At 41.6% G+C, this 17,368-nt stretch overlaps 1 protein-coding gene across 4 annotated transcripts; it reads right to left on the bottom strand.

The window, feature by feature from the left end:
* Nucleotides 1–442: 442 nt before the first annotated feature.
* Nucleotides 443–16,541, bottom strand: PCNP (PEST proteolytic signal containing nuclear protein). 4 transcript variants are annotated; one of them, XM_084801559.1, is made up of 6 exons: nt 16,385–16,479; nt 10,143–10,319; nt 9,905–10,067; nt 7,625–7,699; nt 3,765–3,820; nt 443–2,264 (listed from the first exon to the last, which is right to left on the bottom strand). In XM_084801559.1, the coding sequence occupies exons 2-6, from the start codon at nt 10,310–10,312 to the stop codon at nt 2,138–2,140; spliced, it is 591 nt and encodes a 196-aa protein (XP_084657685.1). In that variant the 5' UTR covers nt 10,313–10,319; nt 16,385–16,479; the 3' UTR covers nt 443–2,137. The 4 variants fall into 4 exon arrangements, with proteins under 4 accessions (XP_084657685.1, XP_084657686.1, XP_084657684.1 ...); XM_084801560.1 differs by lacking the exon at nt 10,143–10,319 and having other exon boundaries at nt 16,385–16,541; XM_084801558.1 differs by lacking the exon at nt 10,143–10,319 and having other exon boundaries at nt 9,905–10,119; nt 16,385–16,463.
* Nucleotides 16,542–17,368: the final 827 nt, after the last annotated feature.

Here is a 17,368-nt window from a genome sequence, read left to right as displayed (position 1 = left end):
GCTTGCTGTGAAGTCTGATGACCCAAGTTCAATATGCAAACCCCACAGAATCCCGTAAGTTGTGCTCTGTCTACATGTGTACAGCAGCACGTATGCATGGGCTTTGCAATAAATATGTGGGGGGAAAAAGAGTAGAGAACCAATGAATTAACAATGAAGTGGCTCTTGGGACTGGGAGTATAATAGCATTTGCAAATAGAATGCAAAGATTTATAGAACAGTTTACGGTAGAGTAACAGATGGCACTAACACACTTACTCTGACAACTGTCTAATGAGTAATACGTAATAAGTTCTGGGAACATGCATCCATAATGGTGATATTTTTACAATGCTTTATGTCTCCCCGACCCCACCAACATGCCATGCACACAAAGTACTTTAAAAATCATTTTCAAAGACACAGTAAAAAATAAACTAGAAATAGAAAATACCACCACCACCAAGTTTGACAAAATTTATTGTAATTTTAGTAAAGACATTCAGCTCAGTTGTCTCTCCTCATCTTGACCTTAGGTTAATGTGTCATTTGAGTCAAGTAAAGAATATGTAGGAGAGATGTTATTTCAACAAACAGTAAAATGGACAAACGGACAGTTTGCCGACATAAAAGTTAAATTTATGTATCTTGATATACTTAAATCATGTAAGAACTAATAATGCTATGTACATTTCCATTGTTTTACTTGGGGCTGATTAAGTAAACTAAAGTGTAGTGAACAGTGTTAGGAAATATCTGCAGGCTGCTTCCTGGAAGTCATTACACTAAAAAAATACCTAGTGAATAATCACCACCAATGGAACTCACTGAAGCTGCCTCCAATTAACATTGTAATTTTCAAGGAAATTTTATCATTTTTGTCTGTGACTAATAAAGATGCATTTAATGTCATGTTTAGAAAGCCCATATACAATACAAAAATACAAAACAAACACCCTGCAACACACAAATCTAAGAGTACATGTGGTGAGACTCATAATGACAATGTGTTTGAAGAAGCATTTCTGTCCTAGTTCATTCATTAAAAATGTGCTTTTGAAACCACTGGTTAGTATGTATACACTTAAAATAAGCCATGAGTTTTAAAGATAAGAAATCTTGTGAGTTCAATTCAAATTGGATCTAATAAGTTAGTAACTTAAATGCTTCAAAAGTCACAGAAAGTGCATTGCCTCATCGATCTTCATATAATGTCATACCTTTTTTCCTTTTTCTCCTTTTTTTTTTTTTTGGTATTAAACTTTTCAAAAAAATAAAAGCCAGCCAAATACTTAAAGCAGTATGTACATTTATATTTTTGGTGGTGGTTTACACTTTAAAAGAAACAGCTTCCTTTGATTTGCCTCAAATCAGTTCTGGTGGAAATACAGGAACTAGAATAAACCCCAGAGAAGCACAATCAGAAAACGACCGCCTTTGGTAGCACACAGTGTCCTGTGGAGAGCCCTCGGCACAGACAAGCTCCAGTAAAGCACAGTGGGCTATTTCTAATACTAAGTACTTCACAGAAGAATTATTGACAAAAATTATTTTTAAAGAGCAAAGCGTCTGTACCCACTGATAGCGATGCAATACTAGTATATGATAACCCAAAACAAAACGAAATGCCCATAGGAAATTTAACCTAAATTTACTTTCAGTCAATAGTCCCGGAACACTGTCTTCTCAGTTCAGTGCCCCCTCTTTGTAAGGCTGTCCCAGGGAGCCAGACAGTTTACATCATGAGGGAGTGAACTCAGGAGAGGAACTGCTCACAGTTTTAAGCAGACAATAACTTTTGGCTTTCCTCTTAATGTGCTAATAATAGTGTCTAAAAAAATATGCAATTCTTAGAAAGGTACCACTTCTGATTTCTTTATTATCTGTAACCTTTGGAAACTAATCACATGAAGCTACAAAATTAGCAAATGTCTTGAAATCTGTATATAAAACATAAATTACCTCTAATTTCAAACTCTCATTTATTAGTGTACCACTCAATCTTAAAAAAAAAAAAACCAAAAAGAAAAAAGAAAAAAAGAAAGAAAAAGGAAAATAATAAAAAACGGCTCCAAAGCTAGTCTTACACCTTTCTTAATAAAAGGAGACTGTTCCTTCCAAGCGCACCCACCCACACCCCAATCTCAAAACACTTCACTTAGTTGTCTTGGTCGTGTACATTTCCAAGATGAGATTTTATGTTTCGCTCCCACAGCTTCTGGTTGTCGGAAAAGCCATGCTTTCCTTTATTAAAGGAGTTTGGTCCAGCTGATGTTGGTGTGTCCCTGTGTTAAAAGAAAGTCAGTTTATTCAAATTGTTGTCGTGGTCTGTTTTAAACTTAATATCCACTTGCTTAGTGTTCATTACAAATACAGGATAATAGCAGAAGTCCCTGCAGACTTTTTAAAAAAATGCCCTTTTAATAAAGGGCTAAGACTTTACATGCAGTGTATCTGCAGTGAGGACAGGAATGGAAAAGGGAACCTAGCGTTTTGTACTGTGTTGACTTTTCGCGACAGTGTCTCCCTGTTAGCCCAGGCTGACCTACAATGCACTGTCTCTTTCTTGCCTTTTCTGTGGGGCGACCCTGGTATTCTGTTGTGCTACTGAGGGAAGCCTAGGGACTGGTGCACACTGATCAAGAGCTCTACCACTGAGCTGTACTCCACAATCAAGTGCGTTGTTTTCCAGACACATTTAAGGTAATGATAATATACAATTAACAGTAGATACTGTTAGAGCTCTAAAGCCGCTGCTGAGAGCTGGAGGAATAAACTCAGTTGTAGAGTACGTATCCAGAATATCAGACTGTGGGTTCGATTCCCATGTGGCAAACAAACAAAATCTTGCAATGTAAGTGACCTAGAACCCACAAGTAGGTTAAAAAACTTAATTTGGTGACTTCTAATCAGATGGCTCAGCAGTTAAGAGCACTGCCTGCTCTTCCAGAGGTCCTGAGTTCAATTCCCAGCAACCACATGGTGGCTCACAACCATCTATAATGAGCTCTGGTGCCTTCTTCTGGTGTGTAGGCACACATGCAGGCAGAGCACTGTATATTAACAAATAAGCCAGGCAGTGGTGGCACACGCCTTTAATCCCAGCACTCGGGAGGCAGAGGCAGGTGGATCGCTGTGAGTTCGAGGCCAGCCTGGTCTACAAAGTGAGTCCAGGACAGCCAAGGCTACACAGAGAAACCCTGTCTGGAAAACAAAACAAAACAAAAACAAAAACAAAATCTTAAAAAACAGAAACAAAAAAACCCCCACAGTATTTGTAAAAATGAAATAAGAATCCAAATATCTGTCAAACATAGAAATGTGCAGTCATGTTTTATATGAACTCCTGTTTCAGTTTTATGTTTAAATATTGTGGGTTCGGTGGAATACACCTGTAATCCCAGCATTCTAAAGGCAGAGGCAGGTGAATTTCTGTGTTCAAGTACAGCCTGGTCTATATAGTGAGCTCTAGGGCAGCTAGGGCTGCAATAATGAGACTGTGTCTCAAAAATAAATAAATTAATACAAAAAAGTGTGTATGTGTGCTTCATTTGGGCCTGGTAACAGTATCAGCTATGTTTCTAAATTGATATTCTATTAAAGAGACCAGCAGGCTGGCAGCCATGGAACTGCTTTTATTTGAATCATAGACTTCAGGCTTATGAATAGATTTAAATTCTTATTGGCTCATATGCATATAATATGGATTCATGTAAAACATGTGCAATTTATTCTCCCCCTTGGTTTCCCTATAGTACTGTAATAATTACAAAAAACTATAGTACCTTCCAATATTCTTCATCCTCATCTTTGCTTCTGGAGGCATTTCTTCTGGTTCACTCTGTAGAACAAGTAAATTGAGATGAATACATCCAAATTATTAATTCACTTGGTTATAAGAATGCTAATTTTTTTTCTAGGCAGGGTTTCTCTGTGTAGCCTTGGCTGTCCTAGATTCGCTTTGTAGTCCAGGTTGGCCTCTAACTCAGTGATCCACCTGCCTCTGCCTCCCGAGTGCTGGGATTAAAGGCGTGTACCACCACGCCCGGCAAGAATGCTACATTTTATGTCTATCATGTGTTTTAATGTCATCAATTTTGTTAAAAGGAGAAAAGTAGTGAACTATCTTAACATTTACTTTTTAAAAAGTAGTAAAACTCCTGTGTTCTACATGTTATATATGTGACCTGGAAACAGCAGTGGTCTACTAAGTACAATTAGTATGTTGTCCTTTTTCTTTTAATCTTGGGATTAAGAAGCTGGCTCAGTCAATAAGCATGAGGCCTTGAGTTCAAGTGCCAGCTAGAGCTATGCCAGCTATAACTGTTGTATTGGGAGGCAGAGACAGAAGGGGCTGCAGGGCCTGCTGGCCAGCCTGCCTAAATGAGTCTTCAAGTTCCAAGCCAACAGGACCTTTCTGAAAAAACAAAACGAAAACGGAGAGACTAACTGATAAGACACCTGATGCTGAGCTCTGGCCTTCACATATATATGAGCACCAACACACACACACACACACACACACACACACACACACACACACACACACACACACACACACACTTTAAGTCAGCTGTTTTCACAGAAACAAATTTTGGGTAGGATAAAGAGAACGGCAACTCTACTAATTAGGCAAGGATATAAACTGTTTGTACAGCCAGAACTCAAGAGGTTCCTCAAAACCCTGTAAGTATAACCACAGAAAGAAAACAACTACGGGGGCTGGAGAGATGGCCCAGAGGTAAAAGATCCTGAGTTCAATCCCCAACAACAACTGGATGGCTCATAACCATCTATAGTGAGACATGGGTCTCTTTTGGCCTGCAGGCATATATGCAGACAGACTACTATGTAAGTAATACATACATACATACATGAATAAATAAAAACAACTACGTCAAGGAGAAATATGAACTGCATATTCTTGGGTGCACTTTTCACACTAGCAAAGACACGGAATCTGCCTAGGTGTCTATGAGTAAGTGATCCAAGAAAATGTCAAAGTATATATTCACAACAGAAAAATGTAAGTTGGCTCTATTTTGTGAATGTGTCTGGGGGCTAGAGGGTGGAGGGAGAGAGAACAGAAGCCACAGATCCTCCTACAGTCACAATTACAGCTGCTGGAAGCTGCCAGACGTGGGTGCTAGAACATTCATTTCCTCTGGAGGAGCAGAAGGCACCCTTAACATTGTGACATGTCTCCAGTCTCTTTTCCCTGGTATTTTTGAGCCATAACAAAGAATAAAACAAAAAGCAAGCGAAACTGAAGAGGGCCAGGCACAGTGGTGCACACCTTTAATAATGCTGGTTAGCACTCAGGAGGGAGAGGCAGAGGCTGGCAGAGTTCTGCAAGGTCTAGCTATAGATACAGAGTGGACTCTGTCTTAAGAAAACCAACTCACAAATTTCTTTAAAATTAAACCATGAGGTATGATGCTTAATTTTGAACAACAAAGCCATAGCCTAAGGCTGTGTTTCCCCTTCTCCATTTGCAAAGATGAACTCATACACACTGCAAAGGAGCAGAGTAAACACTGTTAAGATGGTCCACCTGGAGCACTGCTGCAATATGGGTACCAACACTTCCCACTGACGTACTCTCCCTACTTTCTATCTTATCTTTCCCTTCTGGACTTGTACATACCCAAATGTTTCATCAACTGAGTAGAGTAGAATGATAGGAAGATCAAGGCTAGCCTCGGTTACCTAGTGAGTTCAGGGGCTAGCCTCAGCTACAAGAGTTAGTGCCTCATAGACAAGACAAAAACAAAACGGTCAAGTGAGATGTCATACACCTTTAAACCCAGCTTGCCTAGTATGCACAAGGCTCTAGCCAGGTTTGATCCTCCACACCACGTAAAAATCAAGAGTGTGGTGTGCAGTGGTCTACACCTTTAGTCCCAGCACTTGGAAGGCAGAGGCACGTGGATCTGTGTGTGTTCAAGCCCAGCCTGGTCTACAGAGCAAGTTCTAGGACAGCTAGGGCTATTCAGAGGAACCCAGAAACCCTGCCTAATATAAATAAATGGAAAAGGAAAACTGGGTATGGTAGTACATATTTGTAATCCAAAGACATGAGAGGTGGAGGCAAAAGGCTTTGAAATTCAAAACTATGCTCAGCTACCTATCAAATTCCAGCCCCGTCAGCCTGATAAATGTGTGACCACGACTTTCACAAAGTGGAGACAAACTGAAAGATTCCACTGACCGTCCGTGTTATGGTAGGATGCCAACACTGTAAAGGGCACAGGAGAACTGAGACAGATAAAACAGTAGAGAAGCCTCAAGCTCACTTTGGAACAAACAAACATTCATTAAGAGGAAGTTTTGGCGGACTCGCCTGCACTGTTGTTCCTGCTACAGCTGTACCATGCAGCACTACACAGCTGCTTTTTGTATTCTGCAAGCACCAAGGTCCTCACTGAAGAGCCCAGTCATAAGACACTGAAGGTCAGGCATGAGAAGGCTAATGGGATTAAAGGTGCTTGCCACGAGGTCAGAGAACCTACATTTGATCCCAGGGACCCACACAGTTGAAGAACTAACTCCACACGTTGTTTTTTGACCACTATACATTCGAGTGAACATGTGTATATAGATGTGTGCACACATACAAGTAAATGTCAAAAAGAAAATTTGTAGCCAGGCACAGTGGCACACACCTTTAATCCCAGCACTTGGGAGGCAGAGGCACATGGATCTCTCTGAGTTCAAGGCCAGCCTGGTCTACAAAGTGAGTCTAGGACAGCCAAGGCTACACAGAGAAACCTGTCTTGAAAAACAAAAAAAACAAAACAAAAAAACACCCAGCCCCTCAACCCAAAAAAGGAAAAAAAAAAAAAAAAAAAAAAAAGAAAACTCATAAAGCCAGGCATGGTGGCTTGTCCACTAGTGACATACACGTATAAACAAACAGGCACATCCAGCTTTTAGTTTTGGGTATATGCCTCAGTGGTACAACAGCTGCCTGGCATTTAAAAGGCACTAAGCTCAGGACCAAGCCCTCCTGCCCGCCCCTAAAAGAAAGAAATAAAAAAAAGAAATCCAACTTTCTTAGGCATTACAAAAAGAAAATTTACGAGTATCAATTCAACTACCATTAATATAAACTCTAATTTTCTATTAGTATTATGTTCTCTTTTCTTAAAAGTTTGTTTTTAACTATGTGTGGGTGTAAGTGTGTGTTGTGTGGGTATTTGCATGTGTGCAGGTACCTGTGCAAGCCAAAGGAGCTGGATGCCTCTGACTTAAGAGTTACAGGTGTTTGTGAGCCACACGGTGTGGGTGTCAGGAACTGAACCCAGGTCCTCTGAGAACAGTGCATGCTTTTCACCACTGAGGCCACCTCTCCAGCGGCCATTATCCTCTTAATATGGACTAGTTAAAGTGAAAAACAAAGGCCAGCAGGACGGCTCAGTAGGGAAACAAGCCGGACAACCCTGAAACATGCCCGGGACCCTAGGCAGAAGGGACAGACTTCCAGAAGCTGTCCCGACTTCCATGTACACACCACTGCATGCATGACTTCCATGTACACACCACTGCACGCGTGCCTTTCATGCACACATCAACTCAAACACACCCTGGGCATGCACATAACAGTCTTTAAAAATAAAGTAAAATAAAACAGGTATTAGCTTACATCTTCATCTTCATTGAAAGCTGCTGCTACTGAAAGAGTTTTTGGAGCAAGAGTTGGAACCGTTTCCTTAGGCTTCTGAAGGAGAAATATTTAACAAAATTATCCCAAGTAAAATTTATATGGACTTGTTTAATAAAAAAATAATAGCTCTTAGAAGGTTCAATTTAATTCATTTTTATAATTTCATAAGCTTACACCAAACGCATTACATCTTTGAAAATAAGGACTACCAGCAGGAAGGCTTTACTTTGCTAATTTTATATACCCAATAGTTTCTCTCACTCATTAGGATTTGCAGCTTAATATCAGTTAGCTAAGGGGTACACACAGAAGAGGTAAGTGCCCCACAGTGACCTGCGCAGGTCTGAACTGCGCCTTCAGAACGCAGGAGCATCACCCGCCTTTCTCTCCCACTGACCTTTGCCCTGCAATCATGTTCCTCTCCATTGCCTCTTTCTGGTCAACCTAAATTCTTCTCACTGTCCCAGTTAGCCTTCTCACCATGTGTTTCTTTTATATCCCTCTGCAATAAGCTCCCACAGTCACCGGTCACTAGTGTGCCAATGTGACTCTAATTACCGGCTCCTTTTTCGAAATATTCCTGTTGGCTTCCAGGACAGTGCTTCCTACAGACCATCTCAATTCTCAGACTTTTTGCTGCTATCTCCACTGCTGCCTGATGCTCCTACTCAAGACAGGTACCTGCTAGTCATTCTTCCTACTGCGGTGGATTTCACTTGAAAAGAAAATTTCGATAGCGTTTCTCTGTATTAACAGCTCTGGCTGGCCTGGCCTCCCTTTGTAGAGCAGGCTGGCCTTGAATTCACAAAGCTCCGCCTGCCTCGGCCTCCCCAGTGCTGGGATTACAGGCATGCGCTCGGATACTTTTCCAGACTATTGATGTTTCTAAAATGCTAATGGGCTTAAGTCTTGAGATTCCTTACTATGCTGTGCAGGCCCATTATGACTAGGTCCTAAGGCCTCACTTTGATTTTTGCTTTCCAAACTTTTTAATTTTCAACTTTCCATAATAGGCTTTTCTGAACCTAACTCAACCACTTAACAATTATTAACTCTTGCCTATTATTTATAAAAAGGAGAAACTGCACTCTGAATGTGCTGCAACAAATTAGAATTATTTGAGTACATGCCTAATGTTTAAAAGTTGACAAGTAAGTAAAATACTATTCTTTACAAATCAAAGCCGGGTGGTGGTGGCGCATGCCTTTAATCCCAGCACTCGGGAGGCAGAGGCAGGCGGATCACCTTGAGTTCGAGGCCAGCCTGGTCTACAAAGTGAGTCCAGGACAGCCAAGGCTACCCAGAGAGACTCTGTCTCGAAAAACTAAAAAAACAAAAAACAAATCAAGTATTTATGAACTTCATGTTTTAAAAAAGATAAAGAACCAGAGGATATAAAGAAAAATGTTAATGAAGTAAAATGTCATAATCTTTTTGTTTAGAATGAAATTTCCTTTTTAAAGAGAAAAAAAAAGATTGAAATTTAAATCTTTTCATTTAAAAATGTCTCAGAAATGAACACCTACAGCATAGATAAAACCATATGCACCTGACCTTTTAAGAATTAAAAATCAGCTGGGCAGTGGTGGCGCACGTTTAATCCCAGCACTTGAGAGGCAAAGGTAGGCAGATCTCCGTGAGTTCGAGACCAGCCTGGTCTACAAAGCGAGTTCCAGGACAGCCAGAGCTGTTACACAGAGAAACCTTGTCTTGAAAAACCAAACAAAAAACAACCAGCCAATTTAAAAAACAAAACAAAACAAAAAAAAAACAAGGAGTAACTTACTACACTAAACCTTTATGTTACAAAGAGCTGATTTGTAGAGTTATGACTAGATCTGGGATGTGTGATATTAAGTACTAACTCTAAGGTCTCTCTCTCTCAAATGCTAAGCACTTTCTCTAGAACAGAGCCACAGCACAACATACAATACAAACCATTAATTTTAAAAGACCAACAGCAAAAGTTTTTTTTAAAAAACATTCCCATTTTTCAGAGTTTGTCCAACTAAGGAAAATTCTAATTTATGCATTCTCTACAAGAGGGCTTTTTCTTCAAATGCTTTGATATAGAATTCATAGGCCTTTCCTAATGTGTTCATAAATTCCTGACTATTTTCATGTAAGTTCACAGCCAGTTAAAGCATTTTTCCTTTTTAATGCTTGCTTTACAATATATACTATATATATACTAGGAAAAGCAGATTGATGAAACCAGTCTTTGAGGGCCATTCCAACAGCATACATAAAACAACTTACACTTGCTCCAAGTCTGATGGAGATGGCGGATGCTTTCTTTGTCGTCTGACTACCTATGGCAAATCCAAACTTGGACATCTTTGTAGGCTTTGTTGGGAGGTCTGCAGCTTCGTCTTCAGCTGCTCGCTTTTCAGCGCTGCGACTGGAACTTTCCCCTCCATTACTGGAAGAAACAGTCTTAGTTTTCACAGGTTTTTCTGCTTCTTCTTCAGGTCCTGGTGAAGTCGAAACAACTTACCAAGATGAGCTATTTTTACTGAGCAGATTGATGGGAGCAGCAACCTCAAAAAGCATCTTTACAAGGAAGATACCTCTGCAGCTGTCACCTACTGACCCAACAGTCTCTTCACTGCTTGTTAGACTGTACAGCAGGAACTGAGATTGTGTGGCAGTACAAGAGGTTCCCATGAATTAACTAGCATAAAATACAGAGCAATTTAAAAAATTATAAACACAGAGTTCACAAAAGTAAATACCCATCAGCTAAACATTACCCTATTCGTTGTACATTAATCTTGCTTCCATTTGTGACATTTTGATATTCAGAAATTCAAATCAACAGATTCTCTTCTATAAACTAACTTGCAAATAATCATGTGGCGAGATAAAACATCTGGATAACAAATTATACTAGCTTCAGTGATGTAGTCCTAATCACACATGGCCACTGCTACTTACACTACACTGTGAGTGCAGTCCACAGCCTTGTCCTCCCTCCTTCCCCATACCGAGCCCAGGGCCTTGCATACACCAGGCAATCACTCTACACTGAGCCACACCCCCAGCTAGGTATGTTCTTAAGTGATGCGTTACTCCAGACAGACCTTACAGAGCCTTTGGAGCTGAAAAAGACCTTCAAGGTAATCTCCTGAGAGTTCATCTTACACTGAAAGCTGGTCTAGTAGCTGTTTTAAGCTACCTGTGAGAGCTATTCAAAGCCAGACTTTGAGTAGCTTATATATTATTTTCTCTTAATGTCCAAGGAAGTACACAGATGTATGTAGATGTAGAAAGCAAGATGTCTTTCAGTAATTTTGCTTATATGTGTTTAACAATAAGTTCATATCTTGAGTATCTTAGGCTTGCTGTGTAAGACAATTTAAGGGTATCAGAAAGACAGAAGACTGGCGGATCTTCCCTCCAGTTCTACCCTACAGGGTACACACTGAGACCGTGAGTCAAACAGAAGGTTTGACACTGACTGCCTTGACACGTTTAAGAAGATGAGGCAAAGCAAAGGATGAGAGTTTGGGAGTCAAACACAGTAACTAACAAGTAAAAGAAGCAAAGACTCAAATCTTGACTCCTGCAGTTCGGGAAGGGTACATCTTTAGATTGAGCAGTACTAGCCAAGCAGTGGTGACGCATGCCTTTAATCCCAGCACTCGGGAATCAGGGAATCGGAGGCAGGCGGATCTCCGTGAGTTTGACACAGCACGACCACACAGAGAAACCCTGTCTCTGAAAACAAAAGCAAGGCTGGAAAGATGGCTTAAAGGTTAAGAGCACTGTTCTTCCAAAGGTCCTGAGTTCAATTCCCAGCAACCACATGGCGGCTCATAATCATCTATAATGTGCTCTGGTGCCCTTTTCTGGCCTGCTTGCACACATGCAGGCAAAATACTGTATAAATAATAAATAAAAATTTAAATACAAAATAAAATAAAAACCAAAGATTAAGTAGTACGTTGGGGTGCCGAGGATTGAACACAGGGCCTCTTACATGCTATGTAAGTGCTATACCACTAACGTACATGCCCAAATGGTTTTCTCATTTCCAGACAGGGTCTTGCTGTTTTGCTCAAGGCCGGGCATGCTTGTAATTCGCATACCTCTTGATTCAGCTGCAGGGCACCTGGGATCATGGCCTTGTATCATCACGCTAGTTCAGCAACAAGCTCTTTAAATAGAATATCTGATTTTGTACAGATTTTTAAAAATTAAGTACTTTCTTTAAACTGTCTCAAAAAAAAATCAAAACCAAAACAAACAAAACCTAGATAAATGGATAGGTAGATAAAATACTTTCTTTGGGTCAGGGTTCAGTTTGGGAATTTCCAAAAGACAAAGTAGCACTGACTATTTTCTTGGAGTGCTATTGTTTATATGTAAAAGTACCTGAATTAAAAGAATGAAGGACTTCTCTTCAGTAGACAAGAACCAATTTAGAACAGAATTTCTTAAAGTGGTAGCTGGCCTAGGCTTGTAAACCCCACACTCAGGTGACCCGGTCAGAAAATGGTAAGTCTGAGGCCACCTTGGTCTAGAGGGCATTCTAGAGACCCTGTCCTGTGCATTTTACTTGCAATCTTAATCAAGTATGTTAAAGTAGTAACTGGCATCAACCCAACTGTATTCTGTGCTCTTATATGAAGCTATAAAAAAATCAGCAGATGGCTCAGCAGTTGAGAGACCTTACTCATCTTCAGAGGACTGTGTTAAGAGTCCCAGCACCCACACTAGGCAGCTCTGGGGGAATCCAACTCTTCTGGACTTCCTGGGCACCTGTATTCATGTGCACACCCACACGGAGGCATGTGATTACAACTAATTGTGTACCAGGTGTGGTGGTGCATGCCTTTAATCCCAGCTTTGAGAGACAGAGGAAGGTAGGCCTGGTCTACAAAGCAGGTAAGAAAAAACCAAAAACCAAGCAAATAAAAACAAACCAACGAGCCCCCCCCCCCAAATAATTTTAAACAATCTTTTAAAAGATTCCACGTTGTACTTAGACAGCACTTTCTGTTCACCAGATAAGGATGGCAGGGACTGAAGAAGCTGAGCACAGCACTGGCTCTTATTTCTCAGCCTAAGTAGGTTCAATGTGGCACACAGGCTGGTCATATTCTCTTCATATAGTCCTCTTGGAAATTATGTAGCAAAATACACAAAACATTTAGAAAAATAACAAAAATCGGACTAAAATGGGAAAACAGCAGACAAATATATTACTGCTAATTGTTATTGAAATATTTGTATCTCGTGAGTTTGAGGCCAGCCTGGATTGCAGACTGAGATCTAGGACAGCCAGAGCTGTTACACAGAGAAGCCCTGTCTCGAGAAACCAAAATAAAATAAAATATTTGTAATTTAAAATATTTGCAATTCCAAATATGGGTCATTAGAAAATTATTTCAATCAAATGTGAACTTTGAAATCTATTCTTGAATATTAACACTAGTTAATTCATAAATATGGAATGTTCTCTAAATATGCACTACTTTAGTATTTGGCACTTTTCAAGGTTATTGAGCCATTTTGTTTGTTTCTGTATCACTATGTAGCCCTGGCTGGTCTGAGTTCACTATGTAACGTGGATCTGGATTGAGTCCTTCCAGTGCCTACAGTGCCCTCCTGGGGATGCTCCTGCCTCTGCATCCCAAGGGCTAAGATACACAGCATTAAGCTTAGTAAGACACTTTTTATTTTAAAACTTTGAAAAACAAATGTTGAATGACTACTGATTAATACTGTAAGTTTAGTAGTGTTGAGTTATAATGGATAAATTAACAAGCATTTTTAAATAGGAAAGCCCTATCAGTTTGTTTGTAAATTATTTACTTTTAGTTTACATGCACTGTAAAAATGTTTTGCCTGCATGTATATCTGTGTGACGGTGTCAGATCTTGAAGTTACAGACAGTTGTGAGCTGCCAAGTGGGTGCTGGAAACTGAACCCAGGTCCTCTCTCTAACCCCCCAACCCTTTCAATTTGTAACTCATAATTATACAAACTGCTAGCTTTTAAATGAAAGAATATTTAAAGACTTCTGTCTACTTCATATTGATTCTAAGCAAACAAAGTGTACATGTTAATGTCAAATGAAACCAAACACCATTCTAGAAGTTTTTCTTTTTCACTGCATTGCTGAGATGGGACCTGGCTTCAGAGGACACTGGTGCTTTACTTTGGGTCGAGGCGGGAAAGCCTGGTAAGAAAATGTAATTCCACAAAGGTAAAGGTACTCTTCATGAGCCATGTGGAGTCTGGTAGCTTACTCATCTGAAACTAAACAAAACAACAAAAAAAAAACAAAAAACAAGGACCAGAGCAGCTCCATGACAGGCCAGGCGCTACCGGCGCTGAGTTTGACACAGGGAGCGTGCACATTATTGAAGTAGTTCTTTCATAACCCTTGCCAGCTTGAAATGGCTATGATTATGCATTAAGTTGCTCGCCTAAATTTCTTATTTTTAAAAATATTTTATTTAGTTTTTAATCTATGTGCATTGGTGTGAAAGTGTCAGATCTTGGAGTTACAGTTGTGAGCTGCCATGTGGGTGCTGGGAACTGAACCGGGTACTTTGGAAGAGCAGGCAGTGCTCTTAACCACTGAGCTATCTCTGCAGCCCCCTAAATTTCTATTTAATTTAAAGAACTACATAACCATAACCAAGAAAAATGTCTAATAAATCTTAAAAAAAAAAAAAAGCCTCCCCAAGCCGACTGGTCTGAGAGGGGGTAGTTCAAAAAGCCTCTCTAGTAGAGACACTGTAACTTTAACTGTGGGAATATTCTACTTACTAAAATAGGATGCAGCATTGAAGTGCATCCTTAGCATATATGAGGCCTTGGGTTCAATCTCCAGCATCAATAGCAAGATTAAACGGATAGGAAAAAAAAATACTCCTTCCAACACTGTGGGCTGTGCCACGGAAGAAAAACTGCCAAGTTTGACAAGGTTTTCCAAAAGAGCTGAACACTTGCCATAAATGTTATCAATTCAGTCCTATCTATGTGGTGAAATGTTTCAGTCATGATTCCTCTGTATAATTTTATTATAAATGTCCAACCTTAAATAAACCAAATGAAATAAGGCAAATTATATATATAAAAAAAGGAGTGCAACTTTTTTTTTTGAGACAGGGTTTCTCTGTGTAGTCTTGACTGCCCTTGACTCAGTTTGTAGACCAGGCTGGCCTCAAACTCACAGCGATCTGCCTGCCTCTGCCTCCCCAGTGCTGAGATTATAGGCGTGTGCCCAGTTACCAACAAAGACCATAATCTTTCAATGCTGACTGGCAAATTACTCTATACAACCCCTAACACTGTTGAAATGGAAACCATATTCTCACTCCTAAGGGTGGCCAGCACATCGCACAGTGGATTTATAGCGACACTTAAGGCACGTTTTGGCAGTACTTAAAAACAATTTTCTCAGTCACGTTAAAAGGATCTTAAATTCAAAGCCACCTAAGCTACTTTAGACTACAGTTTCCCTCAAAATACTTTTTAACAATTATGGAGTTAAAAGTAACTAAGAACTAGAATACTTTCATTCGCTATTTTACTAATTTTTTTTTTTAAAGAGGAAAGGGACCTGACAAAGTGGCCATGGGCCTGTAATTTCAGTACGCAGGAAGCTAAAGGAGATCGGTCCCATCTCCACCAGACAAAGGGCGATGGGGTCAGCTCGCCTAATAGCACTCACTGTACATATTTTTAAAGAAGCAAATTCTGAGAACAAAGTAACACTACATTCACCTTTTCAGGAATTTTTGTTGCCACGAGAATTTAGGAAACTTGGTGAACCCTACGATTTGCCTTTATGCGCTACTGAACCTATATATTCTCACATGTAAGTATTTCAGGGCTAAGACCCAAGGGATCTAGAAGAGTGAGTTATTAAAACATTCCAAACAAGACATTGTGATCCGCTCACACGTGTTAATTACCGGTACGACAAAAAAGGGCGTAGGGTTAGGGAGACTGCGCGTTTCTTTTCCTTTATGCACACGGTCAAAGATTACGGGGGTAGGAGGAACGAAAAAATAGCTATAATCTGAGTGTAATTTCGTGACAAATTACAGAGAGATCACACCCTGACTACTACGCCAACTAAATATCTGACGTAGACTCGCTGTTAGCAGCCTAAGACAGATCTTGCAAAGAAAGCGAATCATCCCTAATTTCAAGCTCCTCCTTGAACCAGATTCCTTCCCCCTGCGCGCCCCCGCCCCCCGCCCCGCTACTCCCCGTATCGAGGACTTTTATCCCATCGCAGGGTTTATAAATGTTCTGTCGGAAAATACAGCACCGAGTGGGCTGGGATCTTCCAACCTCCGCAGCCCAAAGGGAGCATCAAATGTTAACTACGTGTAAGGGAGAGGCCGGCGCCCTGGGAAAGCCGGCTTGCGGCCAGTGCCCGCCGCAGCGGCTCGGCGCTCCCTCGCGCGGGGCCCTGAGTGCGCAGCGGGCCCTGAGCTCTCCGCTGTTTGTCTCGCACACACGCGCTCCGGCTCCCACCCCAGGCTCGGTCTCCCACCTCCCTTCTCGGGGCCGGATGGTAACTGGAGCCCTCTGAGCGGAGGAGGCGACGTGGGCCTGGATCCCCGCGGGCCACACCGGGCGTGCCCGGCGCTCTTCGGGGCCCGGCTCCGCCCGCGCTAGAGATGCCTTAAGCACCCCCACCCCCACCCCGGGAAGCCCAAAGAAAGGCCGAGTAGCCCCCGCAGCCCGCGACGCTGGGGTTGTGTTCACCTCCGGCGGCTCCGGCTCGCTGCGGCTTCTCTGGCTTCTCCTCTCCCGCCTTCCCGTCCGCCATCTTCCCCGCCGCGGCCTCCCCCTGCAGCCCGGGTAAAGACGTCACGGTCCCGCCCAGCAACCATAAAGCTTTGGGCGGGCCAGCGAGGCTGCAGCCTAGAGCGGGCCTGGAACGGGAGACGGAAACGGATGTGACGTCGTCGGCTTGCCGCGGCGGGAGCGGGGTGTGTGGTGGTGGGTGCAGAAGGCGGTTGCGTAGTTAGATGGAAGGTACGCGTTCGTAGGGACTGCTTTATCGTGGGCCGGCTGGTGAAATCCTAGGTTTTCACATACTCAGGAGTGGTTGCAGCTGGCTGTTGTGTGTACCTCTGTTGGCAGAGTGCTAGCCTAACATTGCAGAAACGTCGATGGGTTTCATCTCCAACACTGCATAAACGAGGTGGTGACACAGAAATATAATTCCAGCACTTGGGAGAGCGAAGTAGGATCGGCCTGGGATGCAAGAGACCCAGTGTCCAAATAAACAATACAAGTACCTCTTCAACAGGTGATCAACAGCCAAGATATCATCCTTAGCTACATAGCCAATTCAAAACCTTCCTGCCATATGGGCTGGAGAAATGGTTCAGTGGTTAAGAGCACTGACTGTTCTTCCAGAGGACCTAAGTTCAATTGCCAGCAACCACATGGTGGCTCGCAACCATCTATAATGTGATCTGATGCCCGCTTCTGGCTTGCAGATGTGTACGCACACAGAGCACTGTATATGTAATAAATATATCTTTAAAAAAAAAAAAAAAAGATCCTGCCACCAAAACTAAAACACAAAAATAAAAAACCCAGAGTACTATGGATGTTGGTAAAGTGCTTGCCACATTGAGTCATCCTGTTGTCTCAAGATCAGAGTTCAGATTCCTAGTACTCACATAAAAGGTGGGATGCCTCTAGACCTGGTGCTGGGGAGGCTGAAACCAGGAGGAT

Source organism: Acomys minous (genome assembly GCF_964271855.1).
Source record: "Acomys minous genome assembly, chromosome: 11".
NCBI classification, from domain to species: Eukaryota; Metazoa; Chordata; class Mammalia; order Rodentia; family Muridae; genus Acomys; species Acomys minous.
The sequence above is the reverse complement of the archived record's forward strand: the minus strand, read 5'-3'. Positions and strand labels throughout refer to the sequence as shown.